The sequence below is a fragment of the Dermochelys coriacea genome, chromosome 27 (assembly GCF_009764565.3).
Source record: "Dermochelys coriacea isolate rDerCor1 chromosome 27, rDerCor1.pri.v4, whole genome shotgun sequence".
In the NCBI taxonomy this organism is placed as follows: domain Eukaryota; kingdom Metazoa; phylum Chordata; order Testudines; family Dermochelyidae; genus Dermochelys; species Dermochelys coriacea.
Window position 1 is genome coordinate 11,470,263 of NC_050094.1, and position 21,225 is coordinate 11,491,487.

A 21,225-nucleotide genomic window follows, 5' to 3' on the forward strand; every position below is an offset into this window, starting at 1 on the left:
CAAGGTCACGACCCCCAGCTTGGCACCCCCTGGTGTGGTTCGTCCCTCTTGCAGTCAGAGGAAGAACGATCTGCCCCCCCCCCACATCCACCCGCAGCTTTGGATACGTGGGGGGGCCCTGCCGCTGACATGCAGTTTGCTCTGTGAGGGAGCACAGGGGAGTGCCAGCCCCTCTGCCAGGTGCCCGCCTGAGAGCACCCAGCAGTGTTGATCAGAGGCCTGCTGGTCCTGGTGCCCATGTCCCCGGTGCTTGGTATCAGCCCAGCCGAGCTGTAGCTGGGTGCAGGGGGAGCCCTGCCAGCTGGGATCTGTGAATGCCAGAAGCACGAGCCTGGCCACGTGAGTGGGTGTTGGGGATCCCTCTGGAGTCAGATCAGCTGGTGCCGCCCACCCCAGGGTGCTGAGGTCATCGGTGGGCCCTTGGGAGACCCCCATCCCTCTGCCTGCCCAGGGTGCAGAGACACCCTTCATCCCTGGGCCTCTCCCCTCTCTGAGCTTCCCAGTGGCCATGCAGCCAAGCCCCATCCTGGCTCCACCTCCCTCCTCAGCCCCACACGACCCTTGCGCCACACCTGAGGAGCCCAGGCTGAACCGCCAGCCCCCCTGGTTCACAGCATGCTCTTCCCAGTGGTGGCTAGCTGCAGGTTCGGGGGCTGGGATTCCAGATCCTCCCGGGGCTCAGCATTCCCCTCCTGGCCCCCTCTCTCATAATCACCAGCCGCGAGTCCCAACCCTCCGCCGGGGTGGGGTGTGTCTGGGGGTCATTGTGTTTGTCCTTGTGCTTCTCAGTGTGGTGGAGTGGGGGCTGGCGCGGTGGGTGCATCCTCTCCCTCCCCCCCCCCTTAACCTGCTTGTGAGACATTGCAGATTAACACACAGTCCCCCAACGGCCCTCACCTGCCCATTCCTTGGGGCTCTCCCCTCCTCCAGCCCAGCGGGAGACCTGGGCTCGGGTTTGGAGCAGGCAGCCCGTTGGCAATATCCTGCCGCTTTGGCCCTTCGCTGAGCACGGCCTCGGGTCCCCAGCTGGTGTGAATGGGCATCGCCCCCTGACTTCAGATGGTGTTTCCACCATCGGGGATCTGCCGGTGATCCCCCCACTAAAAATCTCCCTGCTGTAGTATGGAGGCCATCGCCCTGGTGGCTGCTCCCAGCTGTAAGAGACCCTCTCTTTAGTGCCAGCGGTAGGAGCTTGTGCCTTTGGCCCTGCAGGCCACGAGTCTGAACCGCATGGAGCGTCTGTGATACCCATTTGGCCGCAGGGATCAGTGCAAAGGGGGGCCCAGTGTAAATTGGGATCAGGTCCTTCTGGGTCTAACCTGAGCTCAGTGAGCATCAGAGGAGAGAGCTCCCCCATGTCACGAGACTGGTTTGCCCTGGGGCGCGTGAGCGCAGCATAACCCTGCCTGGGGCCTCCCCGGAACCAGCCTCCGTAGCCCCAGGTGCCAGTGGGGTAACTCCTCCTGTGTTCTCCCATCGCACCCCTGTCCCCTTCCACCCCATCCGTCCGTCCTGGACTTGTGGCTCTATTCTGTTAACGCCACTGGCAGGACCCATCCTGCTGCTGGGTGGGCGACCGGGGCTCCGGCGACTGGGCCCCTCTCAGCTGGGCGTGGTTCTTTTTTCTTGTTTCCTTTTCTGTACCCTGTGGCGGTGGCCGTTCTTTTCCCCCGTGCTGTGATTAACCCAGCGGTTGTGTGAGCGGGGTGCGCGGGTCGCGCGCGAGTGGACAGAGGGACCTGGAGATCACTGGACTTCCTGGAAGCTCCTTCTGTGGGATCAGAGATCCCCGGAAAGCTCCCCCCAGTCTGGGGGCAGCCGCTGCCTGGAGGCGCATGAACCTCCATGGCTCGGCCGGCTGGAGCTGGGCGAAATTTTGCGGCTGAAATTTTTTTTCTGGTATCGGCAGCACATTTGACATATCGGAACATTTGACAAATTTGCGTCAGTTTTGCCAAATTGTTCATTTTGAGGGGGGAAAATAAATCTGACAAATCCTTTCGATTTTTCCCTTCCAAATGAATTTTTTCTTCAAAATTTCCTCAAATTTTATTGAAAAAATAAATTCAAACATGTTTAAAAATGGTCAGAAATCGAAATGTTTGGTCCGGCCTGAAACCAAGGGCTTTTGGGACTTTTTGCAAAGTGCCAAAAATTCCACTCTCCTGGCGCCCCTCCCGACAGCTACACCTGGGCCTCGTTAGTTTCCCAGCATGGGCGCCCCGCGGCCAGTTGCTGGATCAGTTTGGATGCTGATCGTACCATTGATTAGAGCCGCACGTGCAGGGAGAACTTGGCGATGCCCTTGAGAAATGTCCCTCTGCTAGGGTGCCCGCACACCCCCTACCACACCCCCGACGCTAGTAAAGACCTTCCCCGCCCTCCCTAATCCCTGCTCTGTCTTTTGCGTTACAGATTCAACCAATAGCAGCTCTGCCAAATCGAAGGTAAGGACTCCCATGTGAGGGGAGGCTCTGGAGTTTGGGGGGGGGTCCTATGTGTGCTAAAATCTCCAGCGAAAGGGGCAGGAAACCCAGGGTGGAAAATCGGCGTTTTACCAATACATCCTGTTGCTGTAAAAGCACAGAGCAGCTCAGCAGCTCATCCTCGCGTGGCCCTTCCCACCTCAGTCCTGGGGCCGTGCTGTCCTGTCTTCTGGAGAGCAGCCAAACGGGCGGGAGAGCGGGATTGCCAGCTCTGCATGAGGGAGGGAGGTCGCGTGGTTTACTTGGGTCTGATGAGGCAGGAGAAAGCTTCAAGGTGACCTTGCAAATCACAGGATGGTGTTAGGGCCCTGGCCTGAGAGTCAAAGACAACTGATTTCTGTTCCTGGCTCAGCCTGCTCGCTCTCTGCCTCAGTTTCCCCTCTTCCTCCTCGTCTATTTAGATCCTTTTGGGGGAGGGAGTATCTTGGCCTATTTCTCTGAGCAGATCTGCCCAGTCTGACAGGGCCCTGATCCTGACCAGGGGCTGTGCATGTCTCTGGAGTATCCAGAATTCTAACCCTGGTTCACCCCACATATGTTTCATGCCGACATGTGACATGGTTCCTAACTGTGTGGGGTTCCTGAGCCAGACCCCTTCCCGTGAGCAGGGCTGGCTCTAGCTCTTCTTAGCTTCTGTCCTGGTGGTTCTGCTGGGTCCATGGGGCTGGCCAGCTCCTGGCTGGGTGGGACACGTAGGAGTGGGAAGTCACAGGGCTGGGATAGCAGCCTCCATGTCCCCAGAATGCACTGCAGCAATATGGGACAGTGGCTGAAATATTTCCCAGAATGCACTGCAGCAATATGGGACAGCAGCTGAAATATTTCCCAGAATGCACTGCAGCAATATAGATTCATAGATTCATAGATACTAAGGTCAGAAGGGACCACTCTGATCATCTAGTCCGACCTCCTGCACAGCGCAGGCCACAGAATGTCACCCACCACTCCTATGAAAAACCTCACCCATGTCTGAGCTATTGAAGTCCTCAAATCATGGTTCAAAACTTCAAGGAGCAGAGAAGCCTCCCTCTAGTCAACCATGCCCCATGCTACAGAGGAAGGCAAAAAAACCTCCAGGGCCTCTCCAATCTGCCCTGGAGGAAAACTCCCTCCCGACCCCAAACATGGCAATCAGCCAAACCCTGAGCACATGGGCAAGATTCACCAGCCAGATACCCAGGAAAGAATTTTCTATAGTAAATCAGATCCCATCCATCTAATATCCCATCTCAGGGGATTTGGCCTATTTACCCTGAATATTTAAAGATAAATTACTTACCAAAATCCCATTATCCCATCATACCATCTCCTCCATAAACTTATCGAGTAGAATCTTAAAACCAGATAGATCTTTTGCCCCCACTGCTTCCCTTGGAAGGTTATTCCAAAACTTCACTCCTCTGATGGTTAAAAACCTTCGTCTGATTTCAAGTCTAAACTTCCTGGTGGCCAGTTTATACCCATTTGTTCTTGTGTCCACATTGGTGCTGAGCTTAAATAATTCCTCTCCCTCTCCTGTATTTATCCCTCTGATATATTTATAGAGAGCAATCATATCTCCCCTCAACCTTCTTTTAGTTAGGCTAAACAAGCCAAGCTCCTTAAGTCTCCTTTCATAAGACAAGTTTTCCATTCCTCGGATCATCCTAGTAGCCCTTCTCTGTACCTGCTCCAGTTTGAATTCATCCTTTCTAAACATGGGAGACCAGAACTGCACACAGTATTCTAGGTGAGGTCTCACCAGTGCCTTGTATAACGGTACTAAAACCTCCTTATCCCTACTGGAAATGCCTCTCCTGATGCATCTCAAAACCGCATTAGTTTTTTTCACAGCCATATCACATTGGCAGCTCATAGTCATCCTATGATCAACCAATACTCCAAGGTCCTTCTCCTCTTCCGTTACTTCTAATTGATGCGTCCCCAACTTATAACTAAAATTCTTGTTATTAATCCCTAAATGCATAACCTTACACTTCTCACTATTAAATTTCATCCTATTACTATTACTCCAGTTTACAAGGTCATCCAGATCCTCCTGTATAATATCCCGATCCTTCTCCAAATTGGCAATACCTCCCAGCTTTGTATCATCTGCAAACTTTATTAGCACACTCCCACTTTTTGTGCCAAGGTCAGTAACAAAAAGATTAAATAAGATTGGTCCCAAAACCGATCCCTGAGGAACTCCACTGGTAACCTCCCTCCAACCTGACAGTTTGCCTTTCAGTAGGACCCGTTGAAGTCTCCCCTTTAACCAATTCCTTATCCACCTTCTGATGTTCATATTGATCCCCATCTTCTCCAATTTAACTAATAATTCCCCATGTGGCACGGTATCAAATGCCTTACTGAAATCTAGGTAAATTAGATCCACTGCATTTCCTTTATCTAAAAAATCTGTTACTTTTTCAAAAAAGGAGATTAGGTTGGTTTGGCACGATCTACCTTTTGTAAAACCATGTTGTATTTTGTCCCATTTACCATTGACTTCAATGTCCTTAACTAATTTCTCCTTCAAAATTTTTTCCAGGACCTTGCATACTACAGATGTCAAACTAACTGGCCTGTAGTCACCTGGATCACTTTTTTTTCCTTTCTTAAAAATAGGAACTATATTAGCAATTCTCCAATCATTCGGTACTATTCCTGAGTTTACAGATTCATTAAAAATTCTTGCTAATGGGCTTGCAATTTCAGGTGCCAATTCCTTTAATATTCTTGGATGAAGATTATCTGGGCCCCCCGATTTAGTCCCATTAAGCTGTTTCAGTTTCGCTTCTACCTCTGATATGGTAATATCTACCTCTATATCCTCCTTCCCATTTGTCATGCTACCATTATCCCCAAGATCCTCTTTAGCCTTATTAAAGACTGAGGCAAAGTATTTGTTTAGATATTGGGCCATGCCTAGATTATCTTTAACCTCCGCTCCATCCTCAGTGTTAAGCGGCCCCACTTCTTCCTTCTTAGTTTTCTTCTTATTTATATGGCTATAGAACCTTTTACTATTGGTTTTAATTCCCTTTGCAAGGTCCAACTCTACTCGACTTTTAGCCTCTCTGACTTTATCCCTACATCTTCTGACCTCAATTAGGTAGCTTTCCTTGCTGATCCCTCCCATCTTCCACTCCCTGTATGCTTTCTGCTTCTTCATAATCACCTCTCTAAGATGCTTGCTCATCCAGCTTGGTCTACAACTCCTTCCTATGAATTTTTTCCCCTTTCTTGGGATACAGGCTTCCGATAGCTTCTGCAGTTTTGATTTAAAGTAATCCCAGGCCTCAACTGCCTTTAGATCCATAAGTTCTTCAGTCCAATCCACTTCCCTAACTAATTGCCTTAATTTTTGAAAGTCAGCCCTTTTGAAATCAAAAACCCTAGTTGCAGATTTATTTTTGTTAATCCTTCCATTTAGTTTGAACTGAATTAGCTCATGATCACTTGAGCCAAGATTGTCCCCTACAACCATTTCTTCTATGAGGTCCTCGCTACTCACCAAAATTAAATCTAAAATGGCACCCCCTCTAGTCGGTTCAGCAACTACTTGATGAAGGAATCCATCAGCTATCGCATCTAGGAAAATCTGAGCCCTATTATTATTACTAGCACTGGTCCTCCAGTCTATATCTGGGAAGTTAAAGTCTCCCATGATCACGCAGTTTCCATTAGTAAAATATGCGACAGTGGCCTAGATTTTCCCCCCCCCAGAATGCACCACGGCATGACACCCTCGATTTTCCCAGAATACACTGCTGTGGCTGCGGCCAGGGCGGTGGCCCGAGCTGAGCCTGGCTCCGTGACCTGGGGCGCAGAGGGACTTGGGGCAGTGGCACTAAGCCGGGGGGTTCTTTCTCCAGCAGGGCACGGGGGCGCCCCGGAAGGAGCAGTACAACAAGGAGCTGCTCGCCATGTCCTTCATCGCCGCCGTCAACCGCAAGAGGAAGAAGCGGCGGGAGGCCAAGCGTTTGGGGAGCAGCACGGACGACGACTCGGAGCATGAGGCCACCAAGGGCGCCGGCAAAGGCAGAGCGGAGGAGGCCAAGGACGGGGGCGTGGAGGAGGAAGAGGCCAAGGGGCCGGGCCGTGGCGCGGCCCCCGGAGAGCCAGGCCCAACGCGTGATGCTCCGAGTCGCCGAGCGGGCGTGGAGGAGCCGGCGGGACCGAGGGAGCCGGCGCCGGACGCCCGGTCCATCGCCTCGGGCTACTCCACCCTGTCCACCATCGACCGCAGCCTGTGCTCCGAGGTGCAGTCGGTGGCCGAGAGCCGAGGCGAGGAGGCGGACGACGAGCGCAGCGAGTTCAGCCACGTGGAGACGGACACGGAGAGCAGCTTCCTGCCGGGGAGAGCGGGGCTGGGTGCTGGGCAGGGGCCCGAGCTGGAGAGCGGCGAGAAGGAGAAGCTCGCCCGGGCCTCCTTCAACTCCCACCGGCTCATCCAGTGCGACACGCTGGCCCGCCGGAAGCTGGCGCGGCCCCGGCCGGACAGCGAGTCCTCAGCCAAGGGCAGCCAGGAGTCCCTGCGGCCCCCGGGGGCCGGCGGGGAGCCGGGGGGTGGCGGGGCCCCGGCCAGGCCCTCGCTGACGGAGCAGATCCGTTTGCGCTTGCGGGCCTCGGCCGACGACATGCTGGCCGTGCGCCTGCGCAAGCCCCGCTCCCCGGAGACGCGGCGCAAGAAGAGCTCCTGGCGGCGCCACACGGTGGTGGTGCCCGGCGGCCTGAAGGATCTCAACTTCAACGAGTGGAAGGAGCCGCAGGCACCGGGCCAGGGGCCCCCCGTTGGTCCCGAGCTCTGCCCCCCGGACGCCGGCGCCGCCTGCAGGGACCTGCACAGAGACAGCAAGGACTCGGGCCTCAGCAGCCTGGAGTCGACCAAGGCCAGGCCCTCCTCGTCCTCGGCACTGAGCCACCAGGGCGGCGCCGGCGAGCAGCAGCACGGTAAGGGCCCGGAGGGGCTCCCTGGCGACCGGGGCCCGGCTCCCACGCGCGCAGCTTCCTTCCGCTTCCACCAGTGTCTCTAACCCCCTCCAGACCCCGAGGCCCGGCTGTCTCTGCTTTCCACCACGCCATCCCTTTCTCCCCCCCGTGCAGCCTCTTGTGGCGCCCGTCTCCGGGCGGTTCCCCATCCACCCAGTGCCAGGCGCTGCACGGAGGTAGGAGCTCTCTCCAGGGGCGAGCAGCCACTTGCCCTGATTTTGTCGGCCTTGCCCCTGGTGTGTCCCTTGGCCTTTCTCACGGGGCTCCCGAGGTTGCCGGAGACGCCCCCTCGCTGCCCCGGCCGCGCTGCCTGGCTGGCGCTTGGGCGTAGCGTTAATTGAACGACCCTCCCTCGGTTTGTGGATTTAATCGTCGGTCTCCTTAATTTGGCTCCCTTTTTAAGACTCCCCCACCCCTGCCGGGGGGGGGGAGAACGTCTGCAACTCGGAGCGTCCCGGCCCCGCCACAGAGCCGGGATCCCAGCCCTTTGGGTCCAGCCCGCAGCTGGGACGGTTGGGCGGTCACCGCGCACCCACAGGGAGCACTTGGCCTGAGACAGGCAACCCCTCCCCAGCCTCACGGCCCCCCCAGCACATCTCCCTGCATGGCTGTGGGGTCCCTGAGGCTGCCAGATCCTCTCTGCTGCCCCCCAAGACCTCACCGGGGGGAGTGTGCGTGGCTCTCGCTGCCCCACCCCTTGGTGGGGGATCCCGCGGTTGCTGCCAAGGGCTGCTCCCCCCATGATGCAGGGGGCGGGGGAGGGATGCTCCGATTTCCATGAGACCATTGCCAGGCCCCCGCTGCCAGCCCCCAAACCTCCTCGCAGCAGGAGCTGGTGCCTCTGAAATGCTGCCACAGCTCTAGCATCACGCTACTGTGCCCCCCCAGCCCCCCTCAGCTCAGAGAACATGCCACTGCCGCTGGTGTGCCAGGGAATGTTGGGTGGCTTCGAACGGAGGGTCCCTGGCACCTCAGTCCCAGCTGGTGCTGCCTGCCCCAGAGCGGGGCCCCCCTTTCCCATGCCGGTTCTCCCCCCGCCCCCCGGGGCAGTCCAGGGTGAGCGAGGAGGCTGTAGAATGGAGACAGGAGGCCGTGCAGACGCAGCGCCCACATGTGGGCTTTGCTCAAGAGTGTGAGCGTTTTCCCGCTGGCTCGTAACACTGGCGCGTGCGTGCGCACACGTGCACCATTCGCACGTGTGTGCACACATTCCTGTGGTGCCCTTGTGTCCAGCCTGATTCAACGTTGGGTAATTGGTAGATGTAAGTGAGTTGGCTTCATTGGCACCTGTGCAGGAATGTGTGTGCTGGGGCCATTGGCACATGTGCTCAGTGACTACATGCCCACTGGCACCATGTGCGGGATCCACTCGTGTGAATGCTGGGAAATGGCCCTTGGGCCAAGGGGCCCTTTGTTCCCCATCCCCTCCCCTGTGCCAGGCCGGGGCAGGTCCTGCTCTCTGCCAGGGAGGATGTGCCGGGGGCAGGTGGTGCTGTTGTTTGCCAGCCTGCAAAGCCACAGGGGAAGGATCAGGGGCTGGAACGGTGGCTGGCGAAGCGCAGGAAGGGGACCCAGGCCACGGCTGGTTCAGCGCTTCCAGTGGCCCATTCCCCTCCAGGTGTGGGAGTTTTCCGTGCCCGTCACCATTCCCCAAGCTCCCTCCCCCCCCCCCGCCAGTGTAGCTGCTGGTGATTCTACCCACACTGTGTGCGGCAGGGAAACCCAGCCAGGGAAGGTACATGGGCCAGCCGGGAACATTTGGGGAGGAGGGAGGAATCCACCGGCATCACTGAGGCCTGGAGTTCAGCCCTGAGCACTCAGCAGCTGCCCTTCTTCCCCGGACACGACCCTCTGCGGCCCGAGGCCTCCTGCCCCGGTGTCTGGACAGCGGGGTTCACAATCAGCAGCTCATGCTGTCTAGCAGGTAGGCTGAGAGGGGCGAAGCTGCCCGAGGTTCGGCCACCCAGTGGGAATCGGGCACTCCCAGCGGGGCTGGGGGCGTCTCTGGCTGGGCAGCCCCCTGGCAAGCAGGTGGAGCAGGCAGCTGGGAGCGGGAGCGTTAGGTGACCCAGCCAGGCAGGTTGCAGCCCTTTGGGAAGCAGGGCTGGGCTGGGCCGGTGTGAGCGAGCGGCACAGGTGCGCACAGGGCACAGAAGTGGCACTGCAGAGAGCAGCCAGGCCCAAGTCCCGAGCCTGTTCACAGCCGGGGAGGAGCACGTTGTGGGCAGCCCAGTGTTAATGCTGCATCCCCGGTGCCAGGTGGGTGCGAAAGCAGCAGGGCCCGTTCCCCAGGCTGTTCAATCCCAGTCACCACCTTGCCCCGCCCGGCTTTTAGCCCGACCGGCTCGCTCCTCTCTAGCCCCCACCAGGTGGCTCCCGGGCCCACACGTTCCCACAGGCCTGGCGTGTTTGTGTCTCACTGCCCGGTTAGTTCCCCCCCAGCACTGGCTGCCCCTCGGTGCCCATCTGAATTCTTGCCCCCCACCTGCCCACATGAACAGCTGGGCCACATGCACCTGCTGTGCTCAATAGGGTTGCACCCCGTGGCTGTGAGCCAGAGCACGCTCCTGGAGAGAGCAGATGCTTCCTAGAGCCCGGCAATAACTTAGTTTGAATGCAGGGCTTGGGGTGCACTTGCTCTTTGCATAGCACTTGGAAGGCACAAGTTAGCATTCAAACCCCTCTGAGAGGAGCGTGTCCACCCTGCAAAACTCCCCTCACCCACCCCTGCTGTTTTCACCCCGGAACTTACCAGGCTGATCTCGCCTTAGACACCAGCTGCCTCGTTTGTGTTTTGTTTTCCATCACGCCGCCAGCATCCCAGCGCTTGTGCCACCCGCCCAGCTGGGGGCACCGGTGCACCGATCGCTGCTTTTCGGCTCAAAGCGCTTTCGCAAACCATGCAGCCGCCTTCGGGGCGGGCCGCAGCAGCTGTAACAGCGTGCACGGGGTGAGTTAGGCCGGGGCTAAGGGATCCAATGGGAGCTGGAGGGGCGCTGCAGGTAGGTAAGGCTAATCGTATGCAAACTGGAATTTGGCTAGCCCTGGCGGCCTGTCTCTGGCTACAAACATAGTGCCATGGAAGATTTTGCATTGCTCAGCGTCAGGAGAGCTGACATTGGCATGAGATCATTTATCCCGGGTAACTGGGGCCGGGCAGTGTATTGATTCCATGCACTGAAAGTCCCACTTTCCACCAAGCAAGCAAACGTCCGTCGTCCTTTGCAGTTGTTTATATTTTTCCTCTTGAAAATGGTAAACTGTGTTTTCATGCTGCTATATTATTTGTAATAATTTGGGGGGGGGTCCCCTTTTAGTTCAAAATTAAAAACAACCCTCTCCCCGCCAAATCCATTGCACCCGTCTCTGTGTTTAGAAAAAAGCCAACTGCAGCCCCGTGCCAGGCAATTGTCTTAATGAACTAGGGGGACTGTCTCTGCAGTGACCGTCTAGCTGTCCTCTACTGTGCTGGGCTAGGAAGGAACACCACGCCGCATCTTCCACGCCACACTGCAGCCATTCCAATGAGAGGCCTTGGGGGGATTTTAAAAATAAAATAAAATAAAATAAAAAAAACCTTACTCCAGTTTATGCATCGTTCTTACTTTATGCAAATAATTGCTGTAAAGTTCTTTTTGTTTTCATTTTGTGTGTGTAAATATTGTCTTTAAATGTGTAACATATTACAAAGAATTTATAAGGATTTTTTTAAGAAGTTTCGCTCATTTAAAAAAACCAGAAGAAAACCACCAAGTGCTGTAACAGTGTTGAATTTTTAAAATCTTCCTGCATGTGTCATTTTTTTTCCTTGATGTGTTGTAAAAGGTCAGCCTTGTATATGGAATATGCAAAACTAAAAAAACACAAAAACCACCTGGTTTGGAACTAGCCCTCGCTGACGTACAGTTCTATGTATTGGAAATAAACTGGCGTATTCAAGGAACAGACTTTCTGGTTTTATTGAACTGGTCAGTTGGCTTTTTAGCAACCAGACTTTCCCGCGTGGGCCAGGCAATTCCAACATCAGACGCTTGGGGGCGTATCTGACACTGTCCTCAGCAGCTGCCTGGGTTGGCGGTGGGCGAGGTGGACCGTTGGATGGTGCATTACGGTAATTCCCATGATGACACTTGTGTGCCTTGTGCACCTGGTTGGCTCGGGGACAATCCCACAGGGCTGTTAAGCTGATGGTGGCTCAGTGAAGTCATGTGATATTGGGAACCGGCAGAGCTCAGGGGAGAATAGGGGACTGGCATGCTTTCCTGCTGCACCCCCAAAATAAACTCCCCCGGTTGGGGTTGATCAAGGCTCCCCACCTTGCGTCACTTTCTCTGCAAAAAGGGGGCGGTAGGCTGCAGCTGCAATCCCTGTTAGCATCGTTATCATTACTACTTGTCTTGCAGGATTACCCGGCAGCCCCAGTGCTGGCCCCACGGTGGTAGGCGCTGTACAAACACTGAACACAAGGGCTGGGGGAGCTCGTCTCCACTGCCTCACTGGGCTCACGTTCGTACGCGTGTTCTCATGTGAACAGAGTAAATCCCGCACACGGCGAACAGCTGGAGGGATTGGCTGAGTGGTAACTCAGGCCCTGTCTACACTAGGGGTGCTGCAGCACTGGCATGTAGATGCTTCTTAAAGCGATGGCTGGGTCCCTCCCCTATGCCGCCCGCATTGCTGTAGCAATGCCACCTCCCCAAGCCATGGTAGCTAGGGCAACAGGCATGCGTCTGACTGGGGCTTAGGCCAGCATAGCTATGGGGCTCGGGGGGGGGGGGAGGATTTTTCACACAGTGATTGAGTTTAGATGTAGATGAGCCCACACGCTGCTGCATCCCCAGCATGGGCTTTGCCCCTGCCCAATACCAGCCACACCAGCCTGTTCGTGATCCGGGGGGGCCCACACATGCCACTCACAACACAGGGCCTACCTAAACCTCTGCCCATGAAACCTCCAAGGCAGGGATTTGCATTGCAACCCCCTTTTGACAATAAACATTACGACAGCACCCCAGGAGGGGGGGACTGAAGCCTGAGCCCCAGGTGGGGATGGGGCAAAGCCCAAGGGCTTCAGTCCAAGGCAGGGGCCTGTAATCTGAGTCCCGACGCCCGGGGCTAAAGCCCTCGGGCTTCAGCTTCGGCCCCAGCAAGTCTAAGCCAGCCCTGATGACCCCCAGTTTGACAACCGCTGCACTAAGGCCACTTACGTCAACAAACCTGACGTCGCCATAGCTCCCGCCGCTTGTTGCGATGGTTTTGTTACATTGCCGGGCGCATCGGCATAGAGCAATTCCGCGGCTGTCAATGCGCGAGTGGAGACCTGGCCTAAGCTGGGGACCCCGGCCTAGCCCTCTGCTCGCGGATGAACGCGCATGGAAAAAGACAGACCCACCTGAGCGCCCGCTTGTCACAGTGATCAACCCATCGCATCTAGCGTCCTGCTGGGCCAACTCGCTTCAATTTAAAGCCCAACGTAACTGGGGCTAGCAGTCCGTGTGTATGTGACTGGGAATCGGGGTAACACGCAAGTGCAACCGAGCATGAAGACTGCAGCCCCCTGAGGGAGGCTTTCCCCAGCCTGGTGAGGATTCGGTGGTGGTTGGTTAAGAGGCAGTAACAAAAGACAAAGCCTAAAGGGAAGAAGGGCTATAGAGAAAAAAAAAAAGGTGTTTTATTAAAGCCAGACACTCTGATAAAAAAGAAAATAAGAAAGGAAAGGCAAAAGAAAAAGCAACCCTTTGTCATTTGGAATTTTTTCAAGTTACAATGATCACATTTCTCACAGAACTATCCATGGCATCCATATAGTTTATACATAGACCTACGCTACAGACAGAAGCCAGAAAAAGATTTTCAAAAACATACAGACTCCAGACCTGTCCTTTACAACCAGCTTTGTTTTGTTTTGTTTTTCAAAACAGTTCACAATAAAATTCATGCGAGAGAGAGAGAGAGAGAGACAGACACACGACGTTGTAGAAACCCTGAAAACGGCATCTAAAGTTTTCTTTTTTTGTCCTTTTAAAATTTTCCCCCAACATACAGTCTCAGACGACGAAAGCAAGGTGTGGCATGCAGCAGCGACTCCAGCGATACATGCATAACTTGGGTGGTGCTTTTTTGAGTTTGGTTTGTTTTTTTTTAACTTTTTCTTTTTTTAATTTAAAAGTCAGACTAAAGTGGGTTTATTGTTAAATCAACACGCTGTGATTGTTGGTCTCACACACAAGTGGAGTGATGCCATGAAAATGACACGCACGCACGTAGAAGACTAGTCTGCTTAACCATGGCGGGGCTGGGGCAGGAAACGAAGCTAATCAAAATTAAGTCCCTCCAAAGCCACAGCCTAGTGTGGCCAATCGCCTCCGGGTAGTTAAAAGGGGAAAGCACTACGGTATTCACCATGGCCCTTGTGCGAGGGGAAAGCCTTTGCAACACACAGGAGGATGCAGCCGGTCACCTCACGCAGCTGTAAACATTTAAACACATGCACCTTTGGGGCAGCTGTTCAAAGGCACCCAAGTCCCCTTAAAAGCCAATGGGAGTTAGGCATCTGGGCCTACGTGCTGAGTGAAGCATTCTCAAAAGCCCATTGATTTTTTTTTTTCCCCCATCACCTAAGACACTCAGGCCCAGAACCTGAAATGTGTTTCGCTGCTGAATGCCCACTGAAGCCAATGGGAGTTAGGTGCGTAAGTGCCATGGAGGCGCTGGGCCTTAGTCAAAAGCACCTATGTTCCCCCCACCTTGTGCCTTTGGAAAAAAAAATCAAACTGCCCCCCGGATGCAACATTTTTTGCTAATTTAGTGACACAGCTGCCTGCGCCCGTGAGCCAGTTCCAGCTGGAGCGAGGCCAGGTTGCAAGTGAGTCACACGCCCAGGTGAGGCCGAAGGGGGCGCGGGGGGGGGGGGGCTGTGGTTTACCTGACTGGGTTTTAAAAACACCTCATCCCCTCTAGTGGGAAAAGGGCAGTGCTGGCGGGGGGTGGGGGCTAGCCCTTAGCTACAGGGGTGGGGGCTATGCCAGCATTTCGATTTTAAGCCTCCCCACCCTTGCGACTCACACGCCAGCAGGAGCCATAAAGTGAGGCACTTTCCCCCAGCAGCATTGAGCTGGTCCAGCCCCCTACCTTGAGGCACAATGGGGGGTGTGCCCCCCCATGGGAGATAGAAGGCCTTCACCAGGGTATCTGGCCCTCCTTAATACTGGGGGCTCTGCCCTCAGGATTCCCCCCATCCTGGCAGGGCCTGGTGGGTGGGCACCCGTCCGTCACTAGCGACAGTCACAGTGGCCATGAGACAAGCCATGACACTACCACCTCCTGGCCTTTGCAGTGATGGGTTTTCTTGGCCTGGCGCTAGGCAGGCTGTTCAGTGAGCCAGCGGGACGGTGACTGCGGGGGCTGGTGGAGGGAGGGGTGGCTGGGCATGGCGGGGGGGGAGGAGGCCAGGAGCGCTCTCAGAAGCTGCAGTTTTGCTACAATTTTCACTTTGGTACTGAAAAATAAAATTAATGCTTCAACTTCCAGCTATTTCTGCGAGGAAGGAGCCTGGATCCGGCTCAGCCCGCGTCCCGAAAGGCCACATCTGGCCTTTTGCCCGAGCGTATGAGGCCGAGCTGAGCCGAGCCGGATGGTGCTGAGCCAGCCCCACTGGAGCAGTTGTGTGCCCAGTGCATGGCGGGGGACCTTTTGAGGCTGACACTGGCCCATCAGTGGGCAGAGCTGGCCCTGAGGTGGGGAAGGGCTTGGACAATGGCAAGGGGGAAATACTCGAGATGTAAAACCGTTCCCTTCTTTAAGAGCTGGGTCAGCTCCTTCCCCTCCCTGCCCAGTGGGTGGCGCTAAATCCCCCACTAAAATCCACCCGCCCAGTGTGTGCCTGACTCTGCCTACATCATATGGCCCCCACCTCTTAAAAATTGCTACAAGGGAGCTGGGGCACATGTAACCAGCTCAGTGCCCCGTTCTATCCCCCCCCCCGCCCTTTCCCCACTGGTGGCCAGGCCACAGCGGGTAAGAAGCCTGCTTCAGCCCCAAGACTTTAAAGGTTATACTTTACAAGCCAGAGATCGCAGGTTCAATCCCTGCCACTGACACCCTGTCCCGCTGCTTGGTGTCACACACAGGCACCAGTGGCTCGCTCCAGATGCATACCAGCCTCTCCCATCATGCACACAAAATGTAAGTGGGTGGGGGGGGGAGTGACAGGCAACAGGGAGAGGTCTAGGAAAAACAGGATGGTAAGCTGAGCATTAGGGTTAAAACTGCATTTCTAAAGCAACAATTTCACAAGGGAAGAAGATCCACCCCCTCATATACCAGACGTGAAGAGAGTTCTTTTATTTCTTCTTCTTTTAAATATTTATATATATATATATTTATATTACGTATATTATATATATATAATATGTAAATATATTTTTAAAACAATATAAAATGTTAAGACACTTCACTTAAATGTAAAGAGTTGCTTTTTGCAATCCAAAGCAATTGCATTATGGTTCTTTTCTTTTTTTTTTTTTCTTTTCTCATTGTTATTCAAAAAAAGGCTCGTTCTGTTTGTACAAAAATGATCGCTATACAAAAAAGAAAGAAAGAAAAAAAAAAAGAGAAGGAACTGAAAACCAACGACGAACTAGCCAACAAAAGAAGTGATTCGATTCCATACGCTGGTTGCACATGATCCACACTCTACACTACAGCATTTGGGATATTCACACGCACACACAGCGCGCATTGATTCCCCTAGGTATAATCTGTGCTTACATTTTGTTTGTCCAGTGACTGGCCATCCCCCCAACCCCCACCCCCACCCCCACCCCCACCCCACACACGCACATGTATGTATTGTACTTTAACAAACCTCTCCCATACCTATTTGAGACCATGGCATGTGACCCTCTTTTTTGCCCCTTCTCCATGGCTCCAGACTGAGCCCAAGAGATCCGTGTTGGCCGCTGGACCTGCGGCTCTTCTAATCTCGTTCCCCATCTCCCTCCCTCAGGTTCCTCTAACGAGCCCCAGCCCTTCGCCGTGCTATACAGTGCATTCGTTACAGCCAGGGTGCCAGGGCCGCTCCTCGCTTATTGTACTTTGCATTCTTTCCCCTCGCTCGCCTCCTGGGCGTTACAGCCCCCAGGGGCTGCTGCTGGTGAAAACCACCCACTCGCCCCTGGCGTGTTCCATGCAGCCCTGCCTGACCAGAGCTGATTGCGCTAAATTTCAGAGGGCCCGGTGCGGGAATGTCACCCCCCCCCAGCCCAAGGCGAAGCCCCATCATGCCCGACCCCCACTTACCCATGAGTCCATGTAGAGGCCAGGAGGCAGACAGGAGCATTAAACTCCAGCAGCAGTCTCAGCCTCCACATTTACACCCCCATCTGGGCACACGGTATATTGCTTAGTACTCACCCTTTGCCCTGCAGACCAATACGGAAGGGCAGGGTAGTTACAACCCATGACCCCTCCTGGGGTCATGCCCCTTCTCCCCTAGTTGAGATCCAGGGCTTCCAACCTCGCCCTTCCCACCTGCGCTACTCTGTCTTTCCCAATCCCATCCCACTCGCTGAATTCAGCTCTCCTCCCACGTCCCTCAGTACAACATGATCAATGCCTGGCAGTATCGGCCCCTTCCATGCCACTCAGCCCCTGGCCTCGCCGTTCAGCATCACCCCTCTGCTCCACGCAGTCCTGGCTGCCCCCGCCAGTTTCTCTCTCTCACTACAGGAAGGAACTGACCAAACCTTTAAAGTGCTACATTATGAAACTAAGATTACGGGAAACCTGACTCCTTCAGGAACCGTCCCCATCTCATTCCAATTTCTCTACCCGTTTCAGCCACGTCTCTTGAAGTAACATTCTGCCTCCCCGCCACCGACATGCCCTGACCTTTGGTCTTTCCAGTTGGTAAGCACCAGGCAGTCTCACCGACTAAACCCTCTCAGGTGTTTCCCTTGGAAACTCTTGGAAGAAAGAGACAGCGAAGCTAACGCAAACACTGACCCGCTGGCTTCTTGCAGTATGAGCCCTGGCGGCTTTCAGTACAACACTGACCTTTCAGCAAGTCAACAATCAAAAGCCCAACGGAAAAGCTGCACACACAGGCTCCAAAGTCAAAACACCACTGACCCGTGAAGACTTGGCTAGAAGACTGTAGCATAGTTTCCTACAGGATTAATCACAGTTACAGCTGTTAAAAACTTTAAGGAAAAAAAAACGGAGTGGCAGCAGCATTAACAGTCAGATCGGCGGGTTTCTGAGACATCTTCAGAAGCCGCTTCCCCCCCACACCCTCCCTTCCCATGTCAACAGCCTTCTGCTTTTGTTCTGGTCCTCCTTGAACAAGGCATGGCAGGTTCTGGCACCGCGCACCGTCGTCGTTGCTTGAAGCTTGTGAAACGGGCGGAGTGAAGTTCTTAGCGCTCTTAAATAAACAAAAAACGCCAGGGTGGAAAAAAGGAGATGTCGAGAGGGGAGAAAAAATAAAAAACCACCAACAAAAAGAACAACAACAACAAAAAAAGAGAGGAAGAAACAGAAAGTGGCAGGTCGGCCATATTGGAGCAGGAAGTGAGACAGAAGGTCGGCCATAGTGGAGCAGGATGCGAGACCGAAGGTCGGCCATAGTGGAGCAGGACAATTAAAATAAAAAGCTAGAGGGACATCTGGTGACCTTTGAAGTTGCCTCAAGAAGACAGTCCAAGGGAGGAGTGTAAGGAAGAGAGAAGCCAGGCCCCAGTAATGAGGAGAACAGTTGAATGAGAAATTGGCAAGAAGCGTTAGAATGAAATGGATGAGTTCCTTGCCCCAAAGGAAGTCAATACAGGGATGGATGTTCTGCCAGGAGTAGTTTTTTCTGTGACTGGACTGGAAGTCTCACTCAGCCCACTAGCCTCTTTAGATGATCTAGCGGCCTAGAAAGAAAAGCAAGATTCAAGGAGGAGGAGAAGGAGGAAGGGGGGAGGGGAATCAAACAGTTTTGTTTTTTAAAAGGAATTTGTTCAGAAGCAGCATTGATTTAGGCCTGAGGTCGAGCAGCTGGGAAAAGGTCCACACCACAAACAGAGCACGAGATGATCTGGTTCCACGGGTTACTGGATGAGGGAAGGAGCACCACCAAGAGGAGAAGGCGAGCGAGAGACAGAGAGATACAGACAGACAGACAGACGGACAGACACACACGCACACAGAGAGGCAGGCAGGCAGAGGGAGACAGGAGAGAAAGGTCGGGGTGGGGGGAACAAGAATTGAAATGTTAGACTGGGCATGCACAGCATGTTAGAACAACAACCATATTCAAGTTAGTTGCATCACAGCTGCGTGGGGGAAGGCGGGATTTCCAGGGGGGGTGAGGAGCGGGGAGGTGGCTGCAGAGGTGCTGTTTATCAGAGCTGTCCCACAGGGGCAAACAAAAGGGACGGTTGTGCACAGACGCTTGTGAACTCCAGGGAGTATCACTTGGCTGGGGAGGGTGTTCAATGACCTGTGTTGGGATTGAGCAGCTTCAGAAGCCACGGGTGGTGGGGGATAGGGGTAGGTCCTCCAAAAATGTGTCTCTGCCCCCCTCCAACCCCCACCAAGCTGGGTTAGCCTAAGCGTGGGGAAGGAGGACAGCACCCCAAAACTTTATGAAGCATTGAAATAGAATAGTCCACATTGCCCAAGCGAAGCTCCCGGTGAGGGACACCAGTGACTGACAGAGCAGCCGCGAAGGGTCTCAGCAGCTCTATGTAACCTGCTAGGAAAGAGGCAAACGCACAGGTTCTCTTGCAAGACCTTCCCCCTCCTGCCCCATCCGTAGATGGAAGGGGAGAGAGGTCCGCTGTGTCGCTGGCCCCTACACGCAGAGAGGAGCCGGTATGACCAAGGCATGAGGAAAGCTTAAAGGTGTGATCCTGAAGTCAATGGAAAGCTTCCCTTTGACCACAACAGGCTTTGGGGCAGGCTCTGGCTGAGCAATAGCTGCACAGTGGGGCCCAAAGTGGGGCTTCACAAAGTGTGCGAATCTTGAGGTGGTGGGGGAATGGACTTGGGGAGCCACCGCGCTTCTGGCTGAGAGAGATGCGGGGGAAATCAGGATAAGGCAAGGTCAGGCTGGGTCTCTGCAAAGACGTCCCCATGGTGCAATGCGTTGGGCACGGCCTCGGAATGGCATCTTGGACATTTTCCAAGCCGCCTAGATGACCTGGGTGCTAAACTCCCATTAATTTGTGATGCCCTATAATGGGATTTTTCCCAAAGTCATGGGACTTGTGCGTCTAGCTCATTTAGACGCCCTGCTCCAAATCCCTTCGGCTAGCGTTTCTTCAGCTTAACAACCTCTTTATACTAAATCAACAATTTTTGCAACTATAAGAGTTAAAAAACCCCCCCGTATATCAATGCTAATGGTGCCACGCAGCTGGCCGTTATTTGCGTATGTGTAGCGAGAGGTTGCCAGAGAACACACTGCCTGCAAGCATGGCGTGGGAGAGTGAGCATTTCTTTGCTCTAGACTGTAATGAAATGAGCAATGTCTTATGACACCTCCGCTCTCCCTCGTGCTTTTTTGTGATTCCCCAGGAGGCTCTTGACCTGCCGGTGGGGAAACACTGCCTTAGATGGTTGCCTTAATCACAGCCTTGAAACCCTGGATTGGCCAAGGCATGAGGAAATGTATGCAAGGGCACAATCCTGCACCAGCAGGCAAATGGAAGAGAGGGTCTAGGAGGTCTTAGGTGTCTGTGGCCATAGGCATATTCTAGCATCTAAAGAGGACAAAACAACATAACTGTGGCCACACTGGATCAGACCAATGGCCCATCTAGCCCAGCATCCTGTCATCTGACGGTGGCCAGAGGCATGGTGCCAGGGCATGATGGTTTCCCTGCCAGCTACTCTGGTCTGCAGTGAGGTGATGGGGTGGGTCTAGGGTAATTGCCTCAGCGGTGTTTCCTGTCTGTTCTCCATACCTAGAGAGGGTATCTCCCCTCCCCCCGTGCCCCAACTGCAGCTCCCGACTGCTTCTTTTGAGTCCTGTATGCCCAGCAAAATTCCCCAGGCCAGGCACAAAGGAGTCAGGCGCCCATGGACCAGCAAAGGGACTCAGGCTCCTCACACGCATCTGTGCCTTGGAAATCAGCCCCCAAATCGTTGTCATGAGAACAGAACATACTAAGGGATTTGGTATCTGTGTGGGGGACACCCCTGCTTGTCATGGGCCAGTGTAACGCTGCAAGATTGAATGTGGGGGGTGGAATGCAGGGAGTCTGGCCATGCACAGACATCCCCACCCTGCGGAAAGAGCTCAACAGCACCACGGCGGGCTGGGGGCTGCCTCTCGGCGGGGAGCCAGCTCTCCCGGGAACTGACAAACAGCACCTGTGCTGGGCTCTAGGAGTGTGGACCCCGGATAGCACTGCAGGAAGTGTGGGTGGGGAACGTGCAAAGGAAGCAGCTCAGACCCTTTCGGGGACAGGTCCATTTTGCTCACGAGACGTGGCTCAAAACCCAGCGCGGCCACGGCAGCCGGGCCGGGGAGTGGGGGAACCTGCCCTTGTACCCATTGGGTTTTGTTACACCCAAACGAGCAAAATTTGGGATTTTTCAGGAGGATCGGGGGGAGGGGTTGAAACACAGACTGCAGGGTTTCAACTGGAGGAGGCTGGGACATCAGACAAGCCATCCCCAGGGTGCTGTCGCTCAGCGGGGACAGGGACTGGGGGATGGGAGGCTAGGGCTGGCCACTGGTGCTGGGGGCAATTGGGCAAAAAAAGGGGTG

The 21,225-nt window shown here is 54.5% G+C and overlaps 2 protein-coding genes across 24 annotated transcripts in view; one reads left to right on the top strand and one right to left on the bottom strand.

Moving 5' to 3' along the window:
- The window catches only part of ARHGAP23 (Rho GTPase activating protein 23), a 128,345-nt gene extending 116,939 nt beyond the window's left edge, over positions 1–11,406 (top strand). For 6 of the 7 annotated variants that reach the window (XM_038385598.2, XM_038385597.2, XM_038385594.2 and 3 more), the window contains 2 exons: positions 2,416–2,447; positions 6,347–11,406. In XM_038385598.2, the coding sequence (XP_038241526.1) occupies positions 2,416–2,447; positions 6,347–7,507 (1,193 nt within the window). In that variant the 3' untranslated portion in view covers positions 7,508–11,406. The remainder of the gene's footprint in view (positions 1–2,415; positions 2,448–6,346) is intronic. The other variant, XM_043503291.1, reaches the window with a different exon arrangement.
- Positions 11,407–13,110: 1,704 nt separating this feature from the next.
- The window catches only part of SRCIN1 (SRC kinase signaling inhibitor 1), a 177,502-nt gene continuing 169,387 nt past the window's right edge, over positions 13,111–21,225 (bottom strand). For 11 of the 17 annotated variants that reach the window (XM_043503287.1, XM_038385619.2, XM_038385629.2 and 8 more), the window contains one exon: positions 13,111–17,889. In XM_043503287.1, the coding sequence (XP_043359222.1) occupies positions 17,668–17,889 (222 nt within the window). In that variant the 3' untranslated portion in view covers positions 13,111–17,667. Of the gene's footprint in view, positions 18,380–18,441; positions 18,560–21,225 lie in introns of those variants that run through there. The other 6 variants (XM_043503288.1, XM_038385622.2, XM_043503290.1 and 3 more) reach the window with 3 other exon arrangements.